The 27,715-nt window shown below is 66.4% G+C and overlaps 1 protein-coding gene across 1 annotated transcript in view; it reads left to right on the top strand.

The window, feature by feature from the left end:
* LOC138426686 (mucin-5B-like) overlaps window positions 1-27,463 on the top strand; it is a 36,216-nt gene extending 8,753 nt beyond the window's left edge. The window contains 44 exon segments of the mRNA XM_069565384.1: window positions 54-148; window positions 1,097-1,223; window positions 1,437-1,692; window positions 2,109-2,161; window positions 2,269-2,369; window positions 2,473-2,624; window positions 2,959-3,097; window positions 3,175-3,288; window positions 4,093-4,272; window positions 4,657-4,896; window positions 5,746-5,902; window positions 6,176-6,304; window positions 6,489-6,636; window positions 6,727-6,770; window positions 6,845-7,042; window positions 7,254-18,356; window positions 18,359-18,490; window positions 18,546-18,734; window positions 18,737-18,872; window positions 18,874-18,991; window positions 19,063-19,138; window positions 19,194-19,382; window positions 19,503-19,601; window positions 19,716-19,897; window positions 20,161-20,332; window positions 21,057-21,304; window positions 21,654-21,840; window positions 22,062-22,290; window positions 22,380-22,561; window positions 22,632-22,701; window positions 22,902-23,002; window positions 23,274-23,305; window positions 23,562-23,742; window positions 24,103-24,207; window positions 24,287-24,324; window positions 24,693-24,809; window positions 25,133-25,219; window positions 25,336-25,443; window positions 25,924-26,013; window positions 26,570-26,613; window positions 26,659-26,810; window positions 26,899-27,010; window positions 27,151-27,187; window positions 27,190-27,463. Coding sequence (XP_069421485.1) covers window positions 54-148; window positions 1,097-1,223; window positions 1,437-1,692; window positions 2,109-2,161; window positions 2,269-2,369; window positions 2,473-2,624; window positions 2,959-3,097; window positions 3,175-3,288; window positions 4,093-4,272; window positions 4,657-4,896; window positions 5,746-5,902; window positions 6,176-6,304; window positions 6,489-6,636; window positions 6,727-6,770; window positions 6,845-7,042; window positions 7,254-18,356; window positions 18,359-18,490; window positions 18,546-18,734; window positions 18,737-18,872; window positions 18,874-18,991; window positions 19,063-19,138; window positions 19,194-19,382; window positions 19,503-19,601; window positions 19,716-19,897; window positions 20,161-20,332; window positions 21,057-21,304; window positions 21,654-21,840; window positions 22,062-22,290; window positions 22,380-22,561; window positions 22,632-22,701; window positions 22,902-23,002; window positions 23,274-23,305; window positions 23,562-23,742; window positions 24,103-24,207; window positions 24,287-24,324; window positions 24,693-24,809; window positions 25,133-25,219; window positions 25,336-25,443; window positions 25,924-26,013; window positions 26,570-26,613; window positions 26,659-26,810; window positions 26,899-27,010; window positions 27,151-27,187; window positions 27,190-27,282 — 16,742 coding nt within the window. The 3' untranslated portion in view covers window positions 27,283-27,463.
* The last annotated feature ends 252 nt before the right edge of the window (window positions 27,464-27,715 follow it).

Here is a 27,715-nt window from a genome sequence, read left to right as displayed (position 1 = left end):
GTGGTGAGCGCTGAGCCGCGCCCGTGACTGGCGGCCGCGTGCCCCCCACCCAGAGAACTACGCCCGGCACTGGTGCTCCCTGCTGACCCGCCCCGCCGGGCCCTTCTCGCCCTGCCACTCCGTTGTCAGCCCTGGGCCCTTCCACTCGGTGAGACCCCCGGCCAGCAGCCAGGGTGGGGCGGGGTGCCGGGAGCAGGACGGTCCACACCTCCACGGCCACGGGTCAGGCCCGTTCGAGGGACACAGCCACGGCTGGTGTGTGTGTTGCCTGGGGTGGCCGTGACAAAGGACCAGAGACTGGGTGCGGGGTGGGGGGTGACAGCTGGAGGCCTCTACCCCGCACCCCAGTCCTGGATCATGGAGCTGGCAGGACCCCAGGGCCTTCCTGCCTCCCTAACCTCTGGGGGCCACAAGGCGGCACCGTCCTCTGCTCGTCTCCACGGGGACCCAGACCTGTGTGTCTGCGCTCGAAGCTCTCCTTGTGGGGACACCAGGTGTGCTGGTTCAGACCCACCCTAATGACCTCATCTGAGCTTCCGCACACCTGCAGGGGGCCCGTTTCCAACAAGGCCACGTTCTCAGGCCCAGGGGCCTAACAGGGACACATTCTTCTTGGGGACGCAACTCCACCCACCACAGTTGGCTCACAGGCCACCTTTTAGGAAGCCAAAACCCTCACGTGCACAAGGCTCTTGTCCCGGGCATGCGTGTCCACGGCTGGAAGACCCAGGCCCACTTTGGGGGTGCTGTGGGCCTGCCAGCATCCTCCCCCACTGCGGCCCTACCTCCAGCTTCTGCCTTCAGTCTCCTCCCGCAACCCACGCTCCTCATAGGCAACCCAACCTGTGACGGATCCAGAATCCAGGCCGGACGCTGTCCTGGCCCCACGCAGAGCCGTCCGTCAGCCCTGTCCCTGCGTAGCCCAGCCTCTCCCGTCCCTCAGGGCAGCGCGTCCACTCCCCCCGAATCCCATGGCCTTATGCCCAGCTTGGGGATGCCCCGTGTCTCCGGCCCAGATGGGGGTCCCAGGAAGGATGGACAGGGAGAGGAGGGTCTCTGGTGGGCTGGGGTCCCTGATGCCCCGGTGTGCCCCCAGAACTGCCTGTTCGACACCTGCAACTGTGAGAAGAGCGAGGACTGCATGTGTGCCGCCCTATCCTCCTACGTCTGGGCCTGCGCCGCCCGCGGCGTGCTGCTCCGCGGCTGGCGGGACGGCGTGTGCAGTGAGTGTCCGCCAGCCGGCTAGACGGGCGTGGGGGGCACTGGGCACCCCGGGACACCCCCTGCCGCGTGTCCTCAGTGAGAGCTCAGGCCTCTCCCCACTCCCAGAGGGGAAGCCGAGCCTCGGGCCACTCCAGCCCCAGTCTGGACGTGCCCAAGGTGAGCGGGGACGGGCCACCCGGCCACTGACCTGCGTGTCGCCCGTCCACCCCCAGCCAAGTACGCGAGCAGCTGCCCGAAGACCCAGAGCTACGCCCACGTGGTGGATAGCTGCCAGCCCACCTGCCGCTCCCTGAGCCAGCCCGACGTCTCCTGCGACGTGGCCTTCGTGCCCGTGGACGGCTGCGTCTGCCCCCAGGGCACCTTCCTGGACGACGCGGGCGACTGCGTCCCCGCCGAGGCCTGTCCCTGCTACTTGGGCGGCACGGTGGTGGCTCCCGGGGAGGTCGTTCACGACAGCGGCGTGGTGTGGTGAGGGGCCTCTCTCCCTGCTGCCACTCCACCCACCTGCTTCACGCGGAAACACAGGGGCTCCCTGTGGAGCGGCCTTCACCCTGCCCGCCCCTCAGCCCTTGTGACAGGGACCATCCCTCTGGCCCGGGGAGGTGTCCTGCGGGTCTGGAGCCCGCGGAGGGCCGGCCTGGGTGCACCACTGCCCCGGCCTCCCCTCTTCCCTGCTGCACCCCACCCCTACCCTCGCCAAGTCCAGGGGCCTTGCTGGCACCTCCGCTCACTCACCCAGTGCCTTGGGTGGGGGGTGGGGTCCTCATCGCAGCCCCGCAGGAGGTGCCCGCCCCTGGCTCACAACAAGGCCCGGGTCCCGGGGGGGGTCTGGGTGGGGGCAGTGGGGCAGTGGCCCAGACTGCCCCCACCCTCGTCTCTCGTAGCTCGTGTGTGAGTGGGAGGCTGAGCTGTCTGGGGGCCACGGAGCAGAGCACAGGTGCGGCCTCCCCTGGACCTCTGCCCTTGGGGCCCCATGCTGCCCCCACGACCGCGGGGAGGGCTGCAGCTGGCCGGGAGGCCCTCCCAGCGTGGCTGTCTCTGCAGGGTGCGTGGCCCCTATGATGTTCCTTGACTGCAGCAACGCCTCCGCGGATGCACCGGGGGCCGAGTGCGCTCGGAGCTGCCACAGCCTGGACGTGGACTGTGTGAGTCGGCCTGAAGGGCGTGGCTGTGCTGCCGGGGGGCCCGGGGGGGCGGCATCCCTGAGCCGGGCCAGAGGGACTGCTGACGACACCCGCCTGTCCACAGTTCAGCACTCACTGCGTGTCGGGCTGTGTCTGCCCTGTGGGGCTGCTGTCCGATGGGAGCGGAGGCTGCGTGGCCAAGGAGGACTGCCCTTGTGTGCACAACGAGGCTGCCTACAAGCCCGGGCAGGTCATCAAGGTCGACTGTAACACCTGGTGTGTGGAGGGGCCACAGAGGAGCGGTGTGGGCTGACAGCACAGCTCCCTGGCGGCCCCTGGACCGTGCCCAGGGCCTGGCCTCCTCTGCCCAGCAGGTGGCAGGGCCGGTTAAAGCCGCCCCCCTGACTGTGCCTGCACCCCGGGCACTGAGGGTTGAGGCTGGGCCAGGAGACAAGACCACGACCCAGGGTGTGGGGTACGGGACCCCAGGGCCCCATGCTCCTTGCTTTGTGAACCCCTGGAGCCCTGGGGGGGCAGCACCGCCTCCCACTTTATGGAAGAGGGGCTGCATCCACGGCCTTGTCACGGCACCGCCTCCCCTTGCTTGCAGCACCTGCAGGGGCCGCAGGTGGGAGTGCAGCGACCGGCCCTGCCTGGGCACCTGTGTGGCCTATGGGGACGGCCACTTCCTCACCTTCGACGGCGAGCGCTACGGCTTCGAGGGGAGCTGCGAGTACACGCTGGCCCAGGTACGCGGCCCCTCCCTGCCCAGGGCCACAACGCCGGTGCCGGGGCCCTGACCACGACCCTCTCCTCCCCGCCGCAGGACTACTGTGTGGGCGGTGACACCGCCAACGGGACCTTCCGCATCGTCACTGAGAACGTGCCCTGCGGGACTACGGGCGTCACCTGCTCCAAGGCCATCAAGATCTTCCTGGGGGTGAGGGAGCCTGGCCACCGCCCCCTCCCTCTGCAGTCCTGTCCGAGCCCCCGCGGGGGCCTCAGGCCTCCAGACCACAGCCCAGGGTCCTGACACCCAGGAGAGGCATTCTCTCCTGGATCTGGGCCTCCCTCTAGAGCCTCCAGGGGAGGGTCCTTCCTGCCTCATCCAGCTTCTGGGGCTCCTGGCTTGTGGCCGCGTCCCCCCAGTCTCTGCCCTGAGCTCACACGGCCCCTTCTCTGCGTCCTTCCCCCGTCCTGTCCCTGGGTCTGGGCCCTCCCTAAATCCAGGATGGTCTCATCTCCAGACCCTTCACTTATCCCATCTAAGACCCTTTGCCCAAACCAGGGCACACTTGTGGGTCCTGGGGCTTAGAACTGGACACATCTTCTGGGAGGGGGCCTCCATTCAGGCCATCGCACCTGGGGTGACCCCTTCTAGCAGAGGGAGGTCGGGGTTCACAGCGCAGAGTGCAGCTGCTGGCTGGGGGCGGTTCCCACCTGCTCTGAGGTGGGAAGGTGTGTGAGGAAGCAGGGGTCCGAGGGGGCTGAGAGGGGGCTGCATGCTGTGCGCTCCCCCCACCACCGACGGCCCCCAAGCTCCCCCTCGGCCTCTGCTGCCCCCCAGCCTCTTGCCTCAAGCTCAAGGATAATGCCGGGAGGCTAGCTCACTCCTAACGCCAGCCCCATGCTTCATGCCCCCAAGCACCCTGGTGCCCGCCTGGGCCACACTGGGGAGGGGGCTCTGGCCCAGAGCTGGTCCCTCAGCTCCCTACAGGTGGCACCTCCCCATGCCCCTCTGCAGAGCTACGAGCTGATCCTGCACGAGGGCACCCACAGGGTGCTGCAGAGGGGGCCGGGTGGAGACCTGCCCTATAGGGTCCGGTACATGGGCGTCTACCTGACTGTGGAGACCCACAGCGGCGTGGTTGTGTCCTGGGACCGGAAGACCAGCGTGATCATCCGGCTGCGCCATGAATACAAGGTGGGGGCTGCAGGCCGCGGGCCCCCCGGGGGCACGGAGCTCTCACGCCTAGAGCAGGCCCAGCAGTGGGGTCTGGCCGTTGACGGACTGCTGAGGGCTGGGGTGGGGGAGGGCGCAGGCACACGCCCAGTTCCCAAGGGGCCATGTCAGTCCTGGGGGGAAGGCGCTCCTGGCTCCCTGGTCCCTGCACCCAGCCGCTCCATGCCCACTGGGCTAAGGCTCTGTGGGCGAGGCAGGCACCTGCCCACTGCAGGAGCCCGAGTGCCCCTGCCTTCCTGAGAGCTTGCTGGGTGCCGCCTGAGGGAGTGGGGTGCCCTGCAGCCGTGCCCCCGGGCCAGGCTCTGTGTCTCCCCCGGCGCTACCCCACGTGCCCTGTCCCTGCAGGGGAGGGTCTGCGGGCTGTGCGGGAACTTTGACGACAATGCCCTCAACGACTTCACCACGCGGAGCCAGTCTGTGGTGGGCGACGTGCTGGAGTTTGGCAACAGCTGGAAATTCTCCCCGTCGTGCCCGGACGCTCTGGCCCCCCGGGACCCCTGCACCGCCAACCCGTACCGCAGGTCCTGGGCCCAGAAGCAGTGCAGCATCATCAACAGCGCCACCTTCAGCGCCTGCCGTTCTCAGGTGGGCAGGGTCGGGGTGGGACCTGCGTCTGGCCTGAGCTGGCCCTCTGAGGACGGCCTTGACCCCAACCATTGTGCAGGACATGCTGTGTGGCCCTCCCCTCTGGCAGGTGCCGGCATCCCCAGTCCCACCCATGTTCCCTGGCCACACTCAGCCTCACCCCCTGGAAATTCCTGGGCCCTGAGGGTCACCTCCTGTCCTCCGGCACATTCCCTGAGCTGCCAGCCCCCAACATGGACAAACCTCAGGGCACCTCCCGCCCAGCCCAGCCCCCCGGGAGCAGAGACTCATGATGGCCTCAGGCCCTTCCCCACAGCCCATCCTGCTGCTTAGGGGCCGCAGGGTGCAGTCGCTGACGCGGATCTCGGGACCTGGGCTGTGCACGGTGATGAGCAGGCAGCCGGTGGGACTGGTCTGCCCTGGGGTGGCCGGCCTGTGTGAGGCCCCGAGGTCCTCCTGGATCGCAGCCCCCACCTCCACCCCACCCCCCAGTGCCCTGCCCACTTGATCCTTTGGGAAGTGGCACAGCGGGCTCTGACTCGGATGGCAGTGCCCGTGGTGGCAAATGCAAGACCTGGGCTCCCCGGCCTCTGCTGGCTGGGAGGGAGGACCGGGGCGGGCACCCCCTGGCCCTGCGGAGACAGGACAGGTCACAGCAGGGTCACGGGGGGGCTGGCCTGAAGCTAAGTGCGGCGCTGAGCAGACGCAGGGGAGGGGTGGCGGGCTGAGGCCAGAGAGGCGACTGGAGCCCCGAGGCGGCGCCCAGACGGCAGCGGGGCTTGCTCACGGGCAGCCGGCCGTCCAGGGGCTGTGGGCTCATCCCGCTGAGCAGCCCCCGCCCCACCCCAGGTCGACTCCACCAGGTACTACGAGGCCTGCGTGAGCGACGCCTGCGCCTGTGACTCGGGGGCCGACTGCGAGTGCTTTTGCACGGCCGTGGCCGCCTACGCCCAGGCCTGCCACGAAGCGGGCGTGTGCGTGTCCTGGCGGACCCCGGATGTCTGCCGTGAGTTGGGCTGCCCCTGGGGGTGGGCTGAGGTGCAGCTGCAGCCGCTCGGGGGCCTGGCGGGCATGTGTGTGCTGCCTGTGTGCGCACGTGCTCTTGTGTGTGAAAACCAGACACACACGTTGCCCCCAGAAGGGAAGGCTCCCTCGGGGCCAGTCTGAGGGCAGGTATGAGAAGTAAGCCTGGCACTCAGGGGGTGCAGCAGCCTGAGATGCCTCCTTTCTGGGAGAGTGAGCCCAGCAGGTGCCCACAGCCTCTCTCCCCTCCGCTCAGCTTTGTTCTGTGACTACTACAACCCACACGGGGAGTGCGAGTGGCATTACCAGCCCTGCGGGGTCCCCTGTCTGAAGACCTGCCGGAACCCCAGTGGGCTTTGCCTGATGGACCTGCCAGGCCTGGAAGGTGAGGACAGGCTTCTGTGGGGAGGCCACACCTCGTCACCCCAGGAGAGCACACAGGCGAGGGGGCCAGGGGCTCCTGCCGCCCCATGTCTGCCCCTGGGACAGGGAGGCAGAGACGGCGGCTCAGCAAAAGCACACACCGCCCGGCCCGAGCTGTGAGTCTTCTCCCTGCCCTGCCCACCCAGGCTGCTACCCGGAGTGCCCGCCCAGCAAGCCGCTCTTCAACGAGGACCGGATGGAGTGCGTGGCACAGTGCAGCGGCTGCTACGACAGAGATGGGAACTACTATGATGTTGGCACGAGGGTTCCCACCACGGAGAACTGTCAGAGCTGGTGAGCCAGTGTGGGTGTGGGGCGGGGCCAGGCGGGCACACTGAGGCTCGTGCCCTGCTGGCTCTGAGCTCTTCTCTCTCCCTCCCCCAGTGCCTGCACCTCCAGCGGCCTCCAGTGCACTCACAGCCCCGAGGGTAAGGGGGGCCCGGTTGGTGTGGGGCCTAGGAGCTGGGGGCTCAGACTGAGCCCTGCTCTTGGCCGTCTTTAGCCTGTACGTGCACCTATGAGGGCAGGACCTACGCCTACGGGGATGTCATCTACAACACGACAGACGGGCTCGGCGCCTGCCTGATCGCGATCTGCAGAGACAACGGGACCATCGTCCGGAGGGCCATGGAGTGTCCCGGAACCCCGTCTATAACGCCCTTCACCTTCACCAGCACCGCAGCTCCGCCCTCCACCACAGGTGAGCCTGGTGGGCATACCACTGGGCCTGGCCCCTGACAGTGGTCTGGGTGCTGAGGGAGGGCCCAGGAAGCACCTGGCTCAGGCGTCCTGGATGCAAAGGATGGTCTGGGGCCAACCCTGGGGCAAGGGGACATGAGTCAGCCCTCCTCTGGGCATGGCTGGCAAGGATGCAGACGAGGCTGATGGGGACCCCTGCCCTCTACCCACAGGCTTGGTCCCCACCCCCTCCACTGTGTGTGTGCGGAAGGCCTGCCAGTGGTCCGAGTGGTATGACGGAGGCCGTCCAGAGCCGGGCGTGAGCGGGGGAGACTTTGAAACATTCGAGAACCTGAGGCAGAGGGGTTACCAGGTCTGCCTGGCCCCCGTGGACATTGAGTGCCAGGCACAGCTATTCCCAGGCATGCCCCTGGAGAAGCTGGCCCAGAAGGTGGAGTGTAGCCAGGACAAGGGCTTGACTTGCCTCAACAGCGAGCAGAGCCCCCCCCTCTGTCACAACTACAAGCTGAGGGTCCTCTGCTGCGACTATGTGCCCTGTGGCACCAGCCAGCCTCCATCCTCCCAGACCACGCCCACCAGACCACCCACCCACCCAACCACGGCAGTGCTCACCTCCCAGACCGCAACCACCAAGCTGACCACAACCACGACCTCAGAGGGCAGCAGCTCTGTGTTCCCGGCCACCACCACCTGTGAGCCTCACTGTCAATGGACAGAGTGGTTCGACGTGGACTACCCCAAGTACGAGGAGGGCGGGGGCGACTTTGAGACCTATGAGAAGGTCAGGGCTGCGGGAGGGGCTGTGTGCGAGCAGCCCCAGGAGATAAAATGTGAGGCTGAGAACTACCCGGGCCTGCCACTGGAGCAGGTGGGCCAGCGAGTGCACTGTGACGTCCGCTTCGGCCTGGTCTGCAGGAACGAGGAGCAACCGGGCCTGTTCAAGATGTGCATCAACTACAGGATGAGTGTGCTGTGCTGTAGCAGCCGCTGCACACTGCCCACGGCCACCACGTCCCCCACGGCCACGGCCACTGGCTCCACAGCTACAGTGCCCACGGCAACCACCGCCACTGCCACAGTGCCCACGGCGACCACCGCCACAGTGCCCACGTCCACCACCACCACTGCCACAGTGCCCACCTCCACCACCACCACAGTGCCCACGTCCACCACCACCACTGTGCCCACGTCCACCACCGCCACAGTGCCCACGTCCACCACCGCCACAGTGCCCACGTCCACCACTGCCACAGTGCCCACGGCAACCACCGCCACAGTGCCCACGGCAACCACCGCCACAGTGCCCACAGCGACCACCGCCACAGTGCCCACCTCCACCACCGCCACAGTGCCCACAGCGACCACCGCCACTGTGCCCACAGCGACCACCGCCACAGTGCCCACAGCGACCACCGCCACTGTGCCCACGGCAACCACCGCCACAGTGCCCACGGCAACCACCGCCACAGTGCCCACGTCCACCACCGCCACAGTGCCCACGTCCACCACTGCCACAGTGCCCACGGCAACCACCGCCACAGTGCCCACGGCAACCACCGCCACAGTGCCCACAGCGACCACCGCCACAGTGCCCACCTCCACCACCGCCACAGTGCCCACAGCGACCACCGCCACTGTGCCCACAGCGACCACCGCCACAGTGCCCACAGCGACCACCGCCACTGTGCCCACAGCGACCACCGCCACAGTGCCCACGGCAACCACCGCCACAGTGCCCACGGCAACCACCGCCACAGTGCCCACGTCCACCACTGCCACAGTGCCCACGGCGACCACGGCCACAGTGCCCACGGCGACCACCGCCACAGTGCCCACGGCAACCACCGCCACTGTGCCCACGGCAACCACCGCCACAGTGCCCACGGCAACCACCGCCACAGTGCCCACGTCCACCACCACAGCTACAGTGTCCACGGCAACCAGCGCCACAGCTACAGTGCCCACGTCCACCACTGCCACAGTGCCCACGGCGACCACTGCCACAGTGCCCACGGCGACCACAGCTACAGTGCCCACCTCCACCACTGCCACAGTGCCCATGGCAACCACCACAGCTACAGTGCCCACGTCCACCAGAGTCACAGTGCCCATGGCCACCCCCTCCACAGCCCCTGGCACCACTGCCACCTCTCTTACAGTGCCCACTGTGACTGCCACCACAGCGACAGTGCCCACGGCCACCCCCTCCACTGCCACCATCTCTACAGCTGCCACCTCCAATGCCACAGCCGTGACTGCTGCGGTTGTCACTGCTACAGTGCCCACTGCCACCATCTCCGCTGGCACAGTCCCCACTGCCTCTACTGCCTCCAGCACCTCCTCCACTGCGGTGCCAACACCCACACAGACCAGAACACAGACGCGGAGCACAGTGGTTCCTGGGTCCCCGGCCAGCAGTGCCACACCAGTGCCTGCCCTTTCCACGGGACTCACGACCCGAGCAACATCCTCGAGTCCAGGCCACACAAGCACACTCCCAACAATTCCTCGAGGATCCACAGGGTCCACCACCCTGGGGACAGCCACGTCGGTCCTCCCAACTCAAGAAACCTCACAGGGGCCCACCTCGGTGTTGGCAACGACTCAAACCTCCACAGCTGGGTCACAGCCAGAAGCACCACTGAGCACAACGGGCACCCCGTCCACCCAGCACCCCAGGACCAGCACCCCAGTGCCCGCTACGGCCACCACTGGGCCCACCACCAGCCAGGCCACGACCAGCTGTCAACCCGAGTGCACGTGGACAGAGTGGTTCGACGTGGACTACCCCAAGTACGAGGAGGGTGGGGGCGACTTTGAGACCTATGAGAAGATCAGGGCTGCGGGAGGGGCTGTGTGCGAGCAGCCCCAGGAGATAAAATGTGAGGCTGAGAACTACCCGGGCCTGCGACTGGAGCAGGTGGGCCAGCGAGTGCACTGTGACGTCCGCTTCGGCCTGGTCTGCAGGAACGAGGAGCAACTGGGCCTGTTCAAGATGTGCATCAACTACAGGGTGAGTGTGCTGTGCTGTAGCAGCCGCTGCACGCTGCCCACGGCCACCACGTCCCCCACGGCCACGGCCACTGGCTCCACAGCTACAGTGCCCACGGCAACCACCGCCACTGCCACAGTGCCCACGGCGACCACCACCACTGCCACAGTGCCCACCTCCACCACCACCACTGCCACAGTGCCCACCTCCACCACCGCCACAGTGCCCACGTCCACCACCACCACTGTGCCCACGTCCACCACCGCCACAGTGCCCACGTCCACCACCGCCACAGTGCCCACGGCGACCACGGCCACAGTGCCCACGGCAACCACCGCCACAGTGCCCACCTCCACCACCGCCACAGTGCCCACGTCCACCACCGCCACTGCCACAGTGCCCACGTCCACCACCGCCACAGTGCCCACCTCCACCACCGCCACAGTGCCCATGGTGACCACAGCTACAGTGCCCACGGCGACCACCGCCACAGTGCCCACGTCCACCACCGCCACAGTGCCCACGGCGACCACCACCACTGCCACAGTGCCCACGTCCACCACCGCCACAGTGCCCACGTCCACCACCGCCACAGTGCCCACGTCCACCACCGCCACAGTGCCCACGGCGACCACGGCCACAGTGCCCACGTCCACCACCGCCACAGTGCCCACGTCCACCACCACTGCCACAGTGCCCACGGCAACCACCTCCACAGCCACAGTGCCCACGTCCACCCCCTCCATAGCCCCTGGCACCACTGCCACCTCTCTTACAGTGCCCACTGTGACTGCCACCACAGCTACAGTGCCCACGTCCACCACAGCTACAGTGCCCACGGCGACCACAGCGACAGTGCCCATGGCCACCCCCTCCACTGCCACCATCTCTACAGCTGCCACCTCCAATGCCACAGCCCTGACTGCCACGGTTGTCACTGCTACAGTGCCCACTGCCACCATCTCCGCTGGCACAGTCCCCACTGCCTCTACTGCCTCCAGCACCTCCTCCACTGCGGTGCCAACACCCACACAGACCAGAACACAGACGTGGAGCACAGTGGTTCCTGGGTCCCCGGCCAGCACTGCCACACCAGTGCCTGCCCTTTCCACGGGACTCACGACCCGAGCAACATCCTCGAGTCCAGGCCACACAAGCACACTCCCAACAATTCCTCGAGGATCCACAGGGTCCACCACCCTGGGGACAGCCACGTCGGTCCTCCCAACTCAAGAAACCTCACAGGGGCCCACCTCAGTGTTGGCAACGACTCAAACCTCCACAGCTGGGTCGCAGCCAGAAGCACCACTGAGCACAACGGGCACCCCGTCCACCCAGCACCCCAGAACCAGCACCCCAGTGCCCGCTACGGCCGCCACTGGGCCCACCACCAGCCAGGCCACGACCAGCTGTCAACCCGAGTGCACGTGGACAGAGTGGTTCGACGTGGACTACCCCAAGTACGAGGAGGGTGGGGGCGACTTTGAGACCTATGAGAAGATCAGGGCTGCGGGAGGGGCTGTGTGCGAGCAGCCCCAGGAGATAAAATGTGAGGCTGAGAACTACCCGGGCCTGCGACTGGAGCAGGTGGGCCAGCGAGTGCACTGTGACGTCCGCTTCGGCCTGGTCTGCAGGAACGAGGAGCAACTGGGCCTGTTCAAGATGTGCATCAACTACAGGGTGAGTGTGCTGTGCTGTAGCAGCCGCTGCACACTGCCCACGGCCACCACGTCCCCCACGGCCACAGCCACTGGCTCCACAGCTACAGTGCCCACGGCAACCACCGCCACTGCCACAGTGCCCACGTCCACCACCACCACTGCCACAGTGCCCACCACCACCACTGCCACAGTGCCCACGTCCACCACCGCCACAGTGCCCACGGCGACCACGGCCACAGTGCCCACGGCCACCACCGCCACAGTGCCCACGGCGACCACGGCCACAGTGCCCACGGCCACCACCGCCACAGTGCCCACCTCCACCACCGCCACAGTGCCCACAGCGACCACCGCCACAGTGCCCACCTCCACCACCGCCACAGGGCCCACGTCCACCACCGCCACAGTGCCCACCTCCACCACCGCCACAGTGCCCACGGCGACCACGGCCACAGTGCCCACGGCGACCACCGCCACAGTGCCCACGGCGACCACGGCCACAGTGCCCACGGCGACCACAGCTACAGTGCCCACGTCCACCACCGCCACAGTGCCCACGTCCACCACCGCCACAGTGCCCACCTCCACCACCGCCACAGTGCCCATGGTGACCACAGCTACAGTGCCCACGTCCACCACCGCCACAGTGCCCACGGCGACCACGGCCACAGTGCCCACGGCGACCACAGCTACAGTGCCCACGTCCACCACCACCACTGCCACCGTGCCCACGTCCACTGCTGCCACAGTGCCCACGGTGACCACGGCCACAGTGCCCACGGAAACCACCACCACTGCCACAGTGCACACAGCAACCACTGCTACAGCTACAGTGCCCACGTCCACCACAGCTACAGTGCCCACGGCAACCACCACCACTGCCACCGTGCCCACGTCCACCACCACAGCTACAGTGCCCACAGGCACCACTGCTACCGTGCCCACAGCAACCACCTCCATAGCCCCTGGCACCACTGCCACCTCTCTTACAGTGCCCACTGTGACTGCCACCACAGCTACAGTGCCCACAGCAACCACCACTGCCACAGCGACAGTGCCCACGGTGACCACAGCCACAGTGCCCACGTCCACCCCCTCCATAGCCCCTGGCACCACTGCCACCTCTCTCACAGTGCCCACTGTGACTGCCACCACAGCGACAGTGCCCACGGCCACCCCCTCCACTGCCACCATCTCTACAGCTGCCACCTCCAATGCCACAGCCCTGACTGCCACGGTTGTCACTGCTACAGTGCCCACTGCCACCATCTCCGCTGGCACAGTCCCCACTGCCTCCAGCACCTCCTCCACTGCGGTGCCAACACCCACACAGACCAGAACACAGACGCGGAGCACAGTGGTTCCTGGGTCCCCGGCCAGCACTGCCACACCAGTGCCTGCCCTTTCCACGGGACTCACGACCCGAGCAACATCCTCGAGTCCAGGCCACACAAGCACACTCCCAACAATTCCTCAAGGATCCACAGGGTCCACCACCCTGGGGACAGCCACGTCGGTCCTCCCAACTCAAAAAACCTCACAGGGGCCCACCTCAGTGTTGGCAACGACTCAAACCTCCACAGCTGGGTCGCAGCCAGAAGCACCACTGAGCACAACGGGCACCCCGTCCACCCAGCACCCCAGGACCAGCACCCCAGTGCCCGCTACGGCCGCCACTGGGCCCACCACCAGCCAGGCCACAACCAGCTGTCAACCCAAGTGCACGTGGACAGAGTGGTTCGACGTGGACTTCCCCACCTCGGGGGTCACAGGTGGCGACATCGAGACCTATGCCAATATCCGGGCTGCAGGCGGCAAGATGTGCCAGGATCCGGAGAAGATCGAATGCCGGGCAGAGAGCTACCCCGAGGTCAGCATCGACCAGATCGGGCAGGTGCTCACCTGCAGCCTGGAGACAGGGTTGGTGTGCCGGAACGCGGACCAGAGGGGGCCTTTCACCATGTGCTTCAACTACAACATCCGTGTGTACTGCTGTGACGATGCCCGACACTGCCCCACCACCACCTCCCCTGGCCTGCGGTCCACTTCCCTGCCCCCTGGCAGCTCCCCAGGAACGGGGCCGTGGCCTCCGACCTCCACCACAGCCTGGCCCCCGTTGTCCACCTCCAAGGCCCTGCCCACGACCCCGAAGCCGACTTGGACTGGTGCCCCCTCCACAGTCACTCTGGTGACTTCCCACATTCCTGAGTCCACCTCTGTGACCAGCCTGCCCACCACTCACACCCACTTCCTGCCACCCACAACCTCCAAGGGCACCACACAAGTCGCAGAGCTCCCCACCAGGCCCTCTGAGACCACGACCAGACCCCCAGTCACCACACTCAGCACAGGCCCGGCTACCTCCAGCACAGGGGCGGGCACCAGAACCTCCCTACCCCCTCTGGGGCCAGAGCCCAGCACCTCCTCACTGGGCACTGCCCTGGCCCCCCCCACCACCACAACCTCTGTGGCCACTTTGTCCTCCCCAAAGGCCCACACCTCTGGGACCACCTTGGTCCCCACATCCGCAGGGACTGCGTCCACCACCTGTGAGCACCAGTGTGCCTGGACAGACTGGATGGACCAGAGCTACCCACACCCAGGGGCTGACGGGGGGGACTTTGAGACGTATGCTAACATCCGGGCAGCCGGTGGGGCTATCTGCGAGCAGCCTCTGAAGCTGGAGTGTCGGGCTGAGCCGCTGCCGGACACCCCGCTGACAGACCTGGGCCAGGTGGTACTGTGCCAGCGAGAGGTGGGCCTGGTGTGCCGGAACCAGGACCAGAGCGGCCAGATGTGCTTCAACTACCAGATCCGCTTGCTCTGCTGTGAGAAGAGCTACTGCCTCAGCACGGCCATCACCACCTCCACCCCCACCCCCACCAGTGAGACAGGACCCGCCTCCACAGTGACCACGGAGAGGGTCTCTACCCCCACCAGTGAGACAGGACCCGCCTCCACAGTGACCACGGAGAGGGTCTCCACACCCACGACTGTGACAGGACCTGTCTCCACAGTGACCACGGAGAGGGTCTCCACACCCACCAGTGAAACAGGACCCTCCTCCACAGTGACCACAGAGAGGGTCTCCACACCCACGAGTGTGACAGGACCCGCCTCCACAGTGACCACTGAGAGGGTCTCCACACCCACGAGTGTGACAGGACCCGCCTCCACAGTGACCACGGAGAAGACCTCCATCCACACCAGTGTGACAGGACCCACCTCCACAGTGACCACAGAGAGGGTCTCCACCCCCACGAGTGTGACAGGACCCGCCTCCACAGTGACCACTGAGAAGACCTCCACCCACACCAGTGTGACAGGACCCGCCTCCACAGTGACCACGGAGAAGACCTCCACCCACACCAGTGTGACAGGACCCGCCTCCACAGTGACCACCGAGAGGGTCTCCACCCCCACGAGTGTGACAGGACCCGCCTCCACAGTGACCACCGAGAGGGTCTCCACCCCCACGAGTGTGACAGGACCCGCCTCCACAGTGACCACTGAGAAGACCTCCACCCACACCAGTGTGACAGGACCCGCCTCCACAGTGACCACGGAGAAGACCTCCATCCACACCAGTGTGACAGGACCCGCCTCCACAGTGACCACCGAGAGGGTCTCCACCCCCACGAGTGTGACAGGACCCGCCTCCACAGTGACCACTGAGAAGACCTCCACCCCCACCAGTGTGACAGGACCCGCCTCCACAGTGACCACTGAGAAGACCTCCACCCACACCAGTGTGACAGGACCCGCCTCCACAGTGACCACCAAGAGGGTCTCCACCCCCACGAGTGTGACAGGACCCACCTCCACAGTGAGCACTGAGAAGACTTCCACCCCCACCAGTGTGACAGGACCCGCCTCCACAGTGACCACCGAGAGGGTCTCCACCCTCACCAGTGAGACAGGACCCTCTTCAACAGTGACCACGGAGAGGGTCTCCACCCCCACCAGTGAGACAGGACTCGCCTCCACAGTGACCACGGAGAGGGTCTCCACCCCCACGAGTGTGACAGGACCCGCCTCCCCAGTGACCACGGAGAAGACCTCCACCCCCACAAGTGTGACAGGACCTTCCTCCACAGCGACCACTGAGAGGGTCTCCACCCCCACCAGTGAGACAGGACCCTCCTCCACAGTGACCACGGAGAAGACCTCCACCCACACCAGTGTGACAGGACCCGCCTCCACAGTGACCACTGAGAAGACCTCCACCCCCACCAGTGAGACAGGACCCGCCTCCACAGTGACCACCGAGAGGGTCTCCACCCTCAGCAGTGAGACAGGACCCGCCTCCACAGTGACCACGAAGAGGACCCGCACCCCCACGAGTGTGACAGGAGCCTCCTCCACAGTGACCACAGAGGGGGTCCCCACCCCCACAAGTGTGACAGGACCCTCCTCCAGGGCAACTACCAAGAGGACTCCCACCCCCACGACTGTGACAGGACCCGCCTCCACAGTGACCACCGAGAGGGTCTCCACCCTCACCAGTGAGACAGGACCCGCCTCCACAGTGACCACGGAGAAGACCTCCATCCACACCAGTGTGACAGGACCCACCTCCACAGTGACCACTGAGAGGGTCTCCACCCCCACCAGTGAGACAGGACCCACCTCCATAGCGACCACCGAGACGGTCTCCACACCCACGAGTGTGACAGGACCTTCCTCCATAGCGACCACCGAGACGGTCTCCACACCCACGAGTGTGACAGGACCCTCCTCCACAGTGACCACGGAGAGGACCCCCACCCCCACAAGTGTGACAGGACCCTCCTCCACAGTGACCACCGAGAGGACCCCCACCCCCACGAGTGTGACAGGACCTTCCTCCATAGCGACCACCGAGAGGGTCTCCACCATCACCAGTGTGACAGGACCCTCCTCCACAGTGACCACAGAGGGGGTCTCCACCCCCACGAGTGTGACAGGACCCTCCTCCACGGCAACTACCAAGAGGACTCCCACCCCCACGAGTGTGACAGGACCCGCCTCCACAGTGACCACCGAGAGGGTCTCCACCTTCACCAGTGAGACAGGACCCGCCTCCACAGTGACCACGGAGAAGACCTCCATCCACACCAGTGTGACAGGACCCACCTCCACAGTGACCACGGAGAGGGTCTCCACACCCACGAGTGTGACAGGACCCTCCTCCACAGTGATCACAGAGGGGGTCTCCACCCTCACCAGTGTGACAGGACCCTCCTCCACCGTGACCACGGAGAGGACCCCCACCCCCACGAGTGTGACAGGACCCTCCTCCACAGTGATCACAGAGGGGGTCTCCACCATCACCAGTGTGACAGGACCGTCCTCCACAGTGACCACAGAGGGGGTCTCCACCCCCACGAGTGTGATTGGACCGTCCTCCAAGGGCACCACGAAGAGGACCCCCACCCCCACGAGTGTGACAGGACCCGCCTCCACAGTGACCACCGAGAGGGTCTCCACCTTCACCAGTGAGACAGGACCCGCCTCCACAGTGACCACGGAGAAGACCTCCATCCACACCAGTGTGACAGGACCCACCTCCACAGTGACCACGGAGAGGGTCTCCACACCCACGAGTGTGACAGGACCTTCCTCCATAGTGACCACTGAGAGGGTCTCCACCTTCACCAGTGAGACAGGACCCGCCTCCACAGTGACCACGGAGAAGACCTCCATCCACACCAGTGTGACAGGACCCACCTCCACAGTGACCACGGAGAGGGTCTCCACACCCACGAGTGTGACAGGACCTTCCTCCATAGTGACCACTGAGAGGGTCTCCACCTTCACCAGTGAGACAGGACCCGCCTCCACAGTGACCACGGAGAAGACCTCCATCCACACCAGTGTGACAGGACCCACCTCCACAGTGACCACGGAGAGGGTCTCCACACCCACGAGTGTGACAGGACCCGCCTCCACAGTGACCACGGAGAAGACCTCCATCCACACCAGTGTGACAGGACCCGCCTCCACAGTGACCACGGAGAGGGTCTCCACACCCACGAGTGTGACAGGACCCGCCTCCACAGTGACCACGGAGAAGACCTCCATCCACACCAGTGTGACAGGACCCGCTTCCACAGTGACCACGGAGAGGGTCTCCACACCCACGAGTGTGGCAGGACCTTCCTCCACAGCGACCACGGAGAGGGTCTCCACCCTCACCAGTGTGACGGGACCCGCCTCCACAGTGACCACGGAGAGGGTCTCCACACCCACGAGTGTGACAGGACCTTCCTCCATAGTGACCACTGAGAGGGTCTCCACCTTCACCAGTGAGACAGGACCCGCCTCCACAGTGACCACGGAGAAGACCTCCATCCACACCAGTGTGACAGGACCCGCCTCCACAGTGACCACGGAGAGGGTCTCCACACCCACGAGTGTGACAGGACCCTCCTCCACAGTGACCACGGAGAGGACCCCCACCCCCACGAGTGTGACAGGACCCGCCTCCACAGTGACCACCGAGAGGGTCTCCACACCCACGAGTGTGACAGGACCTTCCTCCATAGCGACCACTGAGAGGGTCTCCACACCCACGAGTGTGACAGGACCCTCCTCCACAGTGACCACGGAGAGGACCCCGACCCCCACGAGTGTGACAGGACCCTCCTCCACAGTGATCACAGAGGGGGTCTCCACCATCACCAGTGTGACAGGACCCTCCTCCACAGTGACCACAGAGGGGGTCTCCACCCCGACGAGTGTGACAGGACCCTCCTCCACGGCAACTACCAAGAGGACTCCCACCCCCACGAGTGTGACAGGACCCGCCTCCACAGTGACCACCGAGAGGGTCTCCACCCTCACCAGTGAGACAGGACCCGCCTCCACAGTGACCACGGAGAGGGTCTCCACACCCACGAGTGTGACAGGACCCTCCTCCACAGTGATCACAGAGGGAGTCTCCACCATCACCAGTGTGACAGGACCCTCTTCCACAGTGACCACGAAGAGGACCCCCACCCCCACGAGTGTGACAGGACCTTCCTCCATAGCGACCACCGAGAGGGTCTCCACCATCACCAGTGTGACAGGACCCTCCTCCACAGTGACCACAGAGGGGGTCTCCACCCCCACGAGTGTGACAGGACCCTCCTCCACGGCAACTACCAAGAGGACTCCCACCCCCACGAGTGTGACAGGACCCGCCTCCACAATGACCACCGAGAGGGTCTCCACCTTCACCAGTGAGACAGGACCCGCCTCCACAGTGACCACGGAGAAGACCTCCATCCACACCAGTGTGACAGGACCCACCTCCACAGTGACCACGGAGAGGGTCTCCACACCCACGAGTGTGACAGGACCCTCCTCCACAGTGATCACAGAGGGGGTCTCCACCCTCACCAGTGTGACAGGACCCTCCTCCACCGTGACCACGGAGAGGACCCCCACCCCCACGAGTGTGACAGGACCCTCCTCCACAGTGATCACAGAGGGGGTCTCCACCATCACCAGTGTGACAGGACCGTCCTCCACAGTGACCACAGAGGGGGTCTCCACCCCCACGAGTGTGATTGGACCGTCCTCCAAGGGCACCACGAAGAGGACCCCCACCCCCACGAGTGTGACAGGACCCTCCTCCGTGGCGACCACCAAAAGGACCTCCACCCCCACAAGTGTGACAGGACCCTCCTCCATGGGAACCACCGAGAGGATGTCCATCTCTAGTCCCTCTCCCTTCCCAGGATCCTCACCCTTGACCACCAAGCCAGACTTGTCCAGTATCTCAACCTCCCCGTTACTGACTACTCCTGTGTCTCCACTCACCACCCCGTCCTGGTCCTCAGAGACCTCTGGCAGCCTGATGCCCTCCGTTGTTCCCGCAACCTCGCCTAGCCCCACCACACCCTGCCTTTGCCACGCCTTTGGGAAGTTCTTCCTACCTGGTATGTGAAGTACCAGCCCTCCTGCAGACCTCCTCCCTGGCATTCGGTTGCCTTGGTTGTGTCCTCATGCCCTTGGCCCCACCCTGGCTGACCTGTTGTCTCTGACCTTTGTAGGGGACGTTGTCTACAACAAGACAGACGGGGCAGGCTGCCCCTTCTTAGCCATCTGTAACCAGCGCTGTGAACTTGACCGCTTCCAGGGCGCCTGCACCACCTCCTCACCCACAGGGACCTCAGCCTCTGTGCCCCCAACCACCCCAGCTAGCGGCTGTGATCGCACAATCCCTCCTCGAAAGGTGTGCCTCCCACTCCACCAGGACCTGCCAGGCCCTTCTGTGTGCACGGGGCCCGGGCATCTGTCAAGGTTGCTGGCACAGCCCCAGCCCTCAGTGGCCACTCCACGTGTTGCTCTGGCTGGAGGAAGGCACGCAGGTTCCAAGCCCAGCCAGGAGGCAGTGGCTGCCCTGCCCCAGGCAGGGGGGTGGTTCCTGCGGCTGAGGTGGGGGCAGTAAGAAGGGGTCCTGCCAGCCCACCCCGTGAGTGCTGTGCTCTCTCACAGGTGAATGAGTCCTGGTTCCTGGAGGACTGCACGGTGGCCCGTTGTGACGGTGACAACCGTGTCACCCTGCTGGGGCCACGGCCGATGAACAGCATCACGTGCGTGAACGGGCACCTGCCCATGAAGGTGCAGAATCAGAGCCACCACTGTGCCTACCGCTACGAGTGCGAGTGTGAGCGCCCGCCCTTGGTTCTGGGTGGGGGGAGGGTTGGTGGCATTTGAGACGTGCACACACCCGCCATGCCCTAGGCCTGGGGTCGCTGGGCCCATCCCCATCAGGCTTGAGGGTTTGAAGGGAACCCGGGGGTTTCTGAGAGCGGGGAGAGTAGGGGTGAAGGTGAGGTGCTGAGAGGATCGCGTCCTGAGGGTCCTCAGCAGCTTCCATGGCCGAACGGCCCGCGGGAGGAGGTGGGTGGCTTTACAGTCCTTGGGCTCCTGGGGCGGCTAAAACAAATGACCCCCCCACCCACCCACGTAGCCAGGCATCTTAAAACAGCAGGAGGCCAGAAGTCAGAGGGCAAAGCTTTAAAGGTGGGAGGTCCTGCCTGGCCCTCTAGACTTGGGGCCCTGGGTGCACCTGGCCTGTGGCCCCACCTCTACCCAGTCACCACGCAGCTTCTTCCCTGCCTCTTAGAAGGGCCCTTGTCATGGATTGAGGGATACCCTGGTCATCCAGGATGACCTCCCCCCTGAGCCTTCGCTGAATCACAGCTGCAGAGACCCTCTTTTCCCCAAAGGAGGTCACGTCCACAGGCTCTGGGTGGACATGTCCGGGGGCCCCCCCATCCAACCGGGTCCACTTGTGTCCCGAAGGAGGGACGGAGGCCCCCGGGGCTGAGCGACCCCCAAAGTGGTAGCTCCAGGGGGCACTGGGTAAGGCCCGTCCGCGCCTGCAGGCGTCTGCAGCACCTGGGGGAGCAGCCACTATGAGACCTTCGACGGCACCTCCTACACCTTCCGGGACAACTGCACCTACGTCCTCGTGCGCGAGATCCAGCCACGCCACGGCAACTTCCGCGTCCTGCTGCACAACCGCTTCTGCGAGGCCGCCGCCCACTGCCCCCGTGCCCTGAGCACCCACTACCAGTCCATGGACGTCGTCCTCTCCACCACCACCAGTGCCGATGGGCAGGAGGAAAGCCTGGTGAGCGCGGGCAACAGAGCGGTGGTGGCCCGTCCCGACCTGGTTTAGGGGGGCCCTGGGGCACAGAGACCACGTCATCCCCCTGCCAGAGAGCCTCAGGGGCCTCGGGGAAGACAGAGGGCACACCGGGACCTGGGGGCCCGAGTGTGGTGACTCCAGAGAGGGCAGGGACGGAGCATGGGGGGCGCCCGAAGCTGAGAGCCCCGAACACACTGAGCCTGACCCCAGCCCGAGGTGGGCATCTGCTCTTCAGGGCACGAATGCCAAGGAGGGGGGCCCAGCACGTGGGAGGACAGCCCCAAAGGCAGGCCTGCAGCCCCCGTCACGGGTCCCCCGGTCACGCCCTCAGATCCTGTTGGACCAAACACGGGTGAGGCAGAGCTTTAGCAAGAACGGCGTGGCCGTGACCCTGACCGGGGCCACTGGGATGCGCGTCGATATTCCCGCCATCGGTGTCAGCATCACCTTCAATGGGAGGGTCTTCCAGGCCCGGCTCTCATACAGCCACTTCAGTCACAACACTGAGGGCCAGTGCGGTGAGTGGGGCCTGCAGGACGCCTGCGGGGGCGGCGCCGGCACCACCACTGCGGGCGCAGTCCCCCCAGGGGACCCCAGACGCACACCCGGCCCCCGCACCTGCCCCAGGCGGGAAGCCCTATTTGGTAGCTGAGCGATTGCTGGGGGGGGGGTTGGGAGATGAAGGGGGAAGGCGAGGATGGTCCAGTGTGTGTCCCCCCTCGAACCCCGCCCTCCCCAGGCACCTGCACCAACAACCGCAGGGATGAATGTCGCCGGCCGGACGGCACCATGGCCCGCACCTGCAGGGACATGGCCCGGTCCTGGCTGGTCTCCGACAGCAGCGGGGAGGGCTGCGGAGAGCCCACCGGCCTGCCCCCAACCACCAGCCCCCTCTTGGCGGGAACCAGCACGCCCGCCATCCACCCGTCATGCCCCCCAGAGCCCCTCTGCGAGCTGATGCTGAGCTCGTGAGTTGCCCGCCGTGGGCTGGGTAGTGGTGGCGGGGCGCCACCACCCGAGGGGCCTCTGCTGCAGCTCTGGCGGGCCCTGCCTGCAGGCTCTTCGCCGGGTGCCGCAGCCTCATCCCGCCCGGCCCGTACTTCAATGCCTGTGTCAGTGACAGCTGCCGGCCCGGCCACGGCCGCACGGTGCTCTGCCAGAGCCTGGAGACCTACGCAGCGCTCTGCCGCTCCCGCGGCGTCTGCGCCGACTGGCGCAATGCCACCCACGGGCTGTGTGGTGAGTCGGGCGTGGCCGCCGCGGGCCCTGGCCTCCTCGGCCTGCCTGACACCTGTCTGTGTGCCCCCAGACCTAGCCTGCCCGCCCACCAAGGTGTACAAGTCTTGCGGCCCTGTGCAGCCAGAGTCCTGCGACTCCAGGTGAGCCCAGCTGGCAGGGAGAGCACAGCGGGGACAGCGGGCCTCCCGGGCCGGCCCAGAGGACCTGGTGGGGAGCCAGGAGGAGACCCAGATCTCAGGGGTGCCCTCCCCCGCCGACCTCCGACCCCGGACCCGAGGTTTACCCTGGGCCTGCACCATGCCCACCGCCCTCCCCTCAGCCTGCCTTTGTTGCCTTGCAGGAGCCAGAGTCTGCAGAGCGTGGGGCTGGCAGAGGGCTGCTTCTGTCCCGACGGCCACATCCTCTTCAATTCCCACAGGGACATCTGTGTGCCCGAGTGCTGTAAGCAGCCCGCGGCCGGGCCCCCCCAGCCCTGGAGAGCGGGAGGGGCCCCGGGGCGGGCAGACCCCGGCTGGGGCCAGTCCTGCCCAGTCCTGCCAGCAGCTCAGCATGGCCTGGAGCCTTCCTGAGCCCCCTCCTAAGTGAGCCCCCTCGAGCTCTCCCTGCCCCAAGCAGGGAGAAGAGGCCTCCACTGGGGGAGGGGTGGCCAGGCCGGCTGGGCCCCGACCCCAGTGCTCCCACTAACCCCCGTCTCCCGATTCTTGCCTTGTAGCCTGTGTGGGACCGGATGGGCTTCCCAAAGTCGTGAGTGCTCCGCGCTCAGCGGCCTGACTCCTCACTTGAGCGGAAGGAGGGCGGGCATGCCCCTTCCAGGGCCCTGGCTCTGCCTGGGGTTGGGTGGCGGGGCGGGGGCGGGTGTGGCACCCCCAGCTGTGAGCCATGTCAGCCTTATGGTTGCTCCTGGGACAGGGAGACCGGGGCCCGACCTGCTGCTGGACGCGGCCCCAGAGGCCAGGGTGCCACCTGGGGCCCTTGGGGACCCTGATCTGGTCTGTCGCAGCCTGGAGAACGGTGGATCAGCAACTGCCAGAGCTGCGTGTGTGACAAGGGCACCGTGTCAGTGCAGTGCGTGCCCATGGAGTGCCCGGCCCCAGACCAGCCACAGGAATGCAGCCGGGCCGGCTTCGTGGCCGTGAGCAGGCCTCTGGCGAACAACCCATGCTGCATGGAGAATCTGTGTGGTGAGGCCTGCACCCCAGTGGGCGGGTGGGTGGCACGGTGTCTGGCTCCAGCCACCTGGCCGGCAGGGCGGGAGTGCCTCGGGGTCCTGTGGCCGGGCTGAGGCTGAGGTGGGGGGCCTCTCGCTCCTTCACTTTTCCACCTAAAAGTGAAGCTGGCGGCCTCTGGAGTCCCTGTTACCAGGCAGGGTCTTGGGGAAGACTGGGGAGACGAGAGTGTGGTCCAGAAGGGCCGCAGGGAGCCATCAGCTCCTCTGGAAAGGGGCCTCTCCGGTCCAGCGTGGGGCGGTGTTACCCCGGGAACCACAGTTGCGGGAGGAGGGGCGCAGGGGCACCCCAGGCAGCCCCCTGACTCTCCCGCAGTCTGCAATGCGAGCACCTGCCCCCAGAGCCCCCCTGCATGTGGGCGGGGAGAGAAGGTGGTCCGCACCCAGGTGGAGGGTGACTGCTGCCCCACCTTCATCTGCGGTGAGTCTCCAGGCTGGGGGGCAGTGGGGCTGGGGCTGGGGGCCGCCCGGCAGGCGCTCAGCAACCCCTTTCCTTCCAGAGCCTCTGCTGTGCAGCTTCAATGGCACGGTCTACGGGGTAAGGGCTCCGCATCCAGGCAGTCGGAGCAGGGCAGAGGGTGGGCTCCAGACTCGGCACATCCTCCGAGGACCCCTGTGCCCCTCTCGCCATGACAGCGGATGGGTCGAGGCTCCGGGCCCTTCAGAGGCAGCTGCTGTCGAGAGCCACCGGGAGCTTAGCTTCAGGCTCTCCCAGCAAGAGCTTCAGGGCAGGAGTGCCCCTCCCGCCTGCCCGGGGTCCCCGCTGCCCCGGTCCGCGCTCATCCAGGGTCACGTCTCTGATCCCGTGTGAAGAGGAGGGAGACGGCTCTGTGGGTCTCGCGGGGACAGGGAGGTGGCCTGGTCCTGCTGCCCCTCAGGGTCCCCTGCCCTCACTGTCCACTGCAGGTTGGTGCGACCGTCCCAGGGGTCGCTCCGTGCCACACATGCGCCTGTCTGTCCATGGGCAGTGAGGACCCGACCGTGCGGTGTGAGGAGGAGGCCTGCAACACCACCTGCCTCCCGGTGAGGCCAGGCTAGGTCCCTGGGGAGCCGCATCACCGGGCCCTGGGCCCCCGGGAGGGCCTCCAGCTCAGCCTTCACGGAGGCTTTTTCTTCCCAAAAGGAGGGAGTGAAGCAGGAGGGTGGGGTATGGGGCCTTGGGTTGCAGGCGGACCTGTAGGCTGCTAGGATCAGGTTCTGGAGGGCCGAAGTGGAGAAGGCGCCGTTAGGCTAAGAGAGGACCCTGGGGCTGGGCAGGGGCACGCCTCACAGAGGAAAGGGGGTGCGCCAGGATGGGCGGGGGAGCAGGAGGGCTGGGCGTGGGGCGTGACCACCCCTCTGCCCAGGGCTTTGAGTACTCCACGGTGGCCGGGCAATGCTGTGGGGAGTGTGTGCAGACCTCCTGCCTCGCGCCAGATGGTCAGCTGGTCCAGGTAAGGGAGCACTCAGTCTCAGCCCCTGCCCTGCAGAGACCCTCCTGACTAGCTCCTCTCCGCCCTCCAGGTAATCCCCAGCCCGGCCCCCACCCGTTCTCCCCCTTTCATTCCAGTTCAACGAGACCTGGATCAACAGCCTTGTGGACAACTGCACGGAGTACCACTGCCAGGCCAGGGACGGACCCCCTATGCTGACCCCAACGCCTGTGGTCTGCCCCGACGTGTCCCCCTGCAAGGTGTGTGTCTGGGGCTCAGGCTAGCCAGCCTGGCCTCCTGGCACAGAAGCCCCGCCCACAGCACAGCCCACACTCACCCATTCCCAGAGTCCATCACCAGAGGCCCCACCCACCCACCAAGGAGCCCCGCCCACTCCAGCCCCGCCCACAGCACAGCCCACACCCACCCATTCCCAGAGCCCATCACCAGAGGCCCCACCCGCCCACCAAGGAGCTCCGCCCACTCCAGCCCCGCCTCTGCCCCCTCCCCCTGCAGGGCATCCTCAAGAAAATCGGCTGCTGCTACTCTTGCGTGCAAACGGGTAAGTCAAGGCTCACCTTCCTGCCTCTCAGCACTGCCAGCTCCGCCCACTGACTCCTCCCAAAGTTGCCCGCCCCCGCCAGAACCTCCACCCCGAGCGGGAGGTTGCATGGGTCCTCGGAGACCTGCCCCCACTGCCTTTCCTCTGTGCAGATGCCTGCCAGGTCCACACCAACATGACGGTCCTGCGACACCGGGGCTGCGTCACGCAGACTGCCGTCAAGGTCTCCTTCTGCGAGGGCTCTTGCCCGCAAGTGTCCCGGTGAGCCGCCCGTGCCCTCCACCCCCGCCCCAGACACGCACATGGTCACCGCCCGGTGCCCCACGTGACCGTCTTTAGCGGGACCCCCTGCGCTGGGGCTGAGGCCGGAGGGCCCAGCTTGCCACAGGGAAGAGGGAAGGGCCGCCCAGCAGGGCTGCAGAAACCCTGAGCCTCCCTAACCCCCGGCGCCAGGCCTGGGACTGCTGGGCGGGGCCACGGGGGTCAGAGCAGCAGGGCTACCACGGGGAGGTCTGCCCGTGTTGGCGCCGGGCAGAATCTGCGCCTTTCCTAAGCCGGAGCGTCAGGGCAGAGCTGTTGGCAGAGTCCAATCCCCAGAAACCCAGGCCACGGCCCACTGTGAGCCCAGGCAGAACAGGCAGGAGGAAGGGTCTGGAGTTGGGTGGACGGCCCAGGGCAGGTTCCCAGAGGAGGGGTCTGCCACGGGTGGCAAGTTTGAGGAGCTGGTTTGGGAAAGAGCGGGGCCTGGCTGGGGTTCTCAGTGACCCAGAGCGCTGTCCGGGCCAGTGCGAGCAGCCCTGCGCGCTCAGGGAGCCAGCCACTGTCTCCGGACCTCTGAGAGGCCAGGAGCCGGGCGGTGTGGGCGGGAGGGCAGGTCCTGAGGGCCGTGCGCCTGCAGGTACTCCATGGAGACACAGGCCAGGCAGTGCAGCTGCAGATGCTGCCAGGAGACCAGGACCCACCAGGAGGCGGTGACGATGCAGTGCCCCGACGGGACGGCCTTCCAGCACACCTACACCCACGTGGACGAGTGCGGCTGCGTCCCGGCCTGCGCGTCCTCGCCCCAGACTCTCGAGGAGAGTGCGTCCACCTTCCCGACCTTGGGGTCCACTGCTGTCTGACATTCTGTGCCCCCCAGGCACCCCCCACCACAGAAACCACGGGCGCCCACGCACGCCTTCCATGGGTACTGCTGCCCCCGCCCTCTTCGCACTTGCCCCGGTGAAACCCGGGCCCTGCAGGGCGACAAGCGCAGTGGGGGTCGGCTTGAGGAGGACCCGAGGTCCTGCCCTCAGAGCCCCTCGCGCCTGTTTGGCCACCTCCCTAGCCGTCAGGGTCAGGTGACCGTCATCTGAAACACGGGCACACCCAGGCTCGACCCCGCCGGCGTCAGGAGGCGGCGACGCTGTGGAGAAAACCGCACCCCCTGCTGCTGTCGGGCCCCACTGCAGCCTCTGTGCCCCTCGAAGGCCCCGGGGCACAGACCCCCACTGGCTACCTCCTACAGCGAACCACAGACTGAGGCCGGGCCAGGCAAGGCCGGCTGCCTCCAGGGAGCTGCGTCAGCCAGGCTGGCTGCCTGCCGGTGTCTGGACCCTGGGCTGAGGCTACGAGGGCCAAGGGGCAGGCTGGGGAGGGAGCGGCCCCCACGGTATGCCGCGCTCACGCAGCCCGTTTTGCAAATAAAGGCCGAGCATCACATACGCTTCCTGGTCCTGGTGTCTCTTCCCACCAGCTGTGTCCCTGAGCTCCCCCGCCGTCCGGGGGCGGGCGGTGGCCAGGCTGTTCCTGAACCCCGCCTCTCAGGCTCTTGCTGGAACCCCCAGGAGGGGCGGGCGGAGCAGGCGTCAAGGAGGCCCCCAGGGTCCGTCTCAGGCTTTGGGAGTTATCGGGCGGAGTCGGGGTGGCACGAGGGCTCAGAAACACTGTCACCATGATTACCAACATGAAGGGTT

Source organism: Ovis canadensis, chromosome 21, assembly GCF_042477335.2.
Source record: "Ovis canadensis isolate MfBH-ARS-UI-01 breed Bighorn chromosome 21, ARS-UI_OviCan_v2, whole genome shotgun sequence".
Classification (NCBI taxonomy): domain Eukaryota; kingdom Metazoa; phylum Chordata; class Mammalia; order Artiodactyla; family Bovidae; genus Ovis; species Ovis canadensis.
Note: the sequence above shows the minus strand (reverse complement) of the source record. Positions and strands in the feature narration are given on the sequence as shown.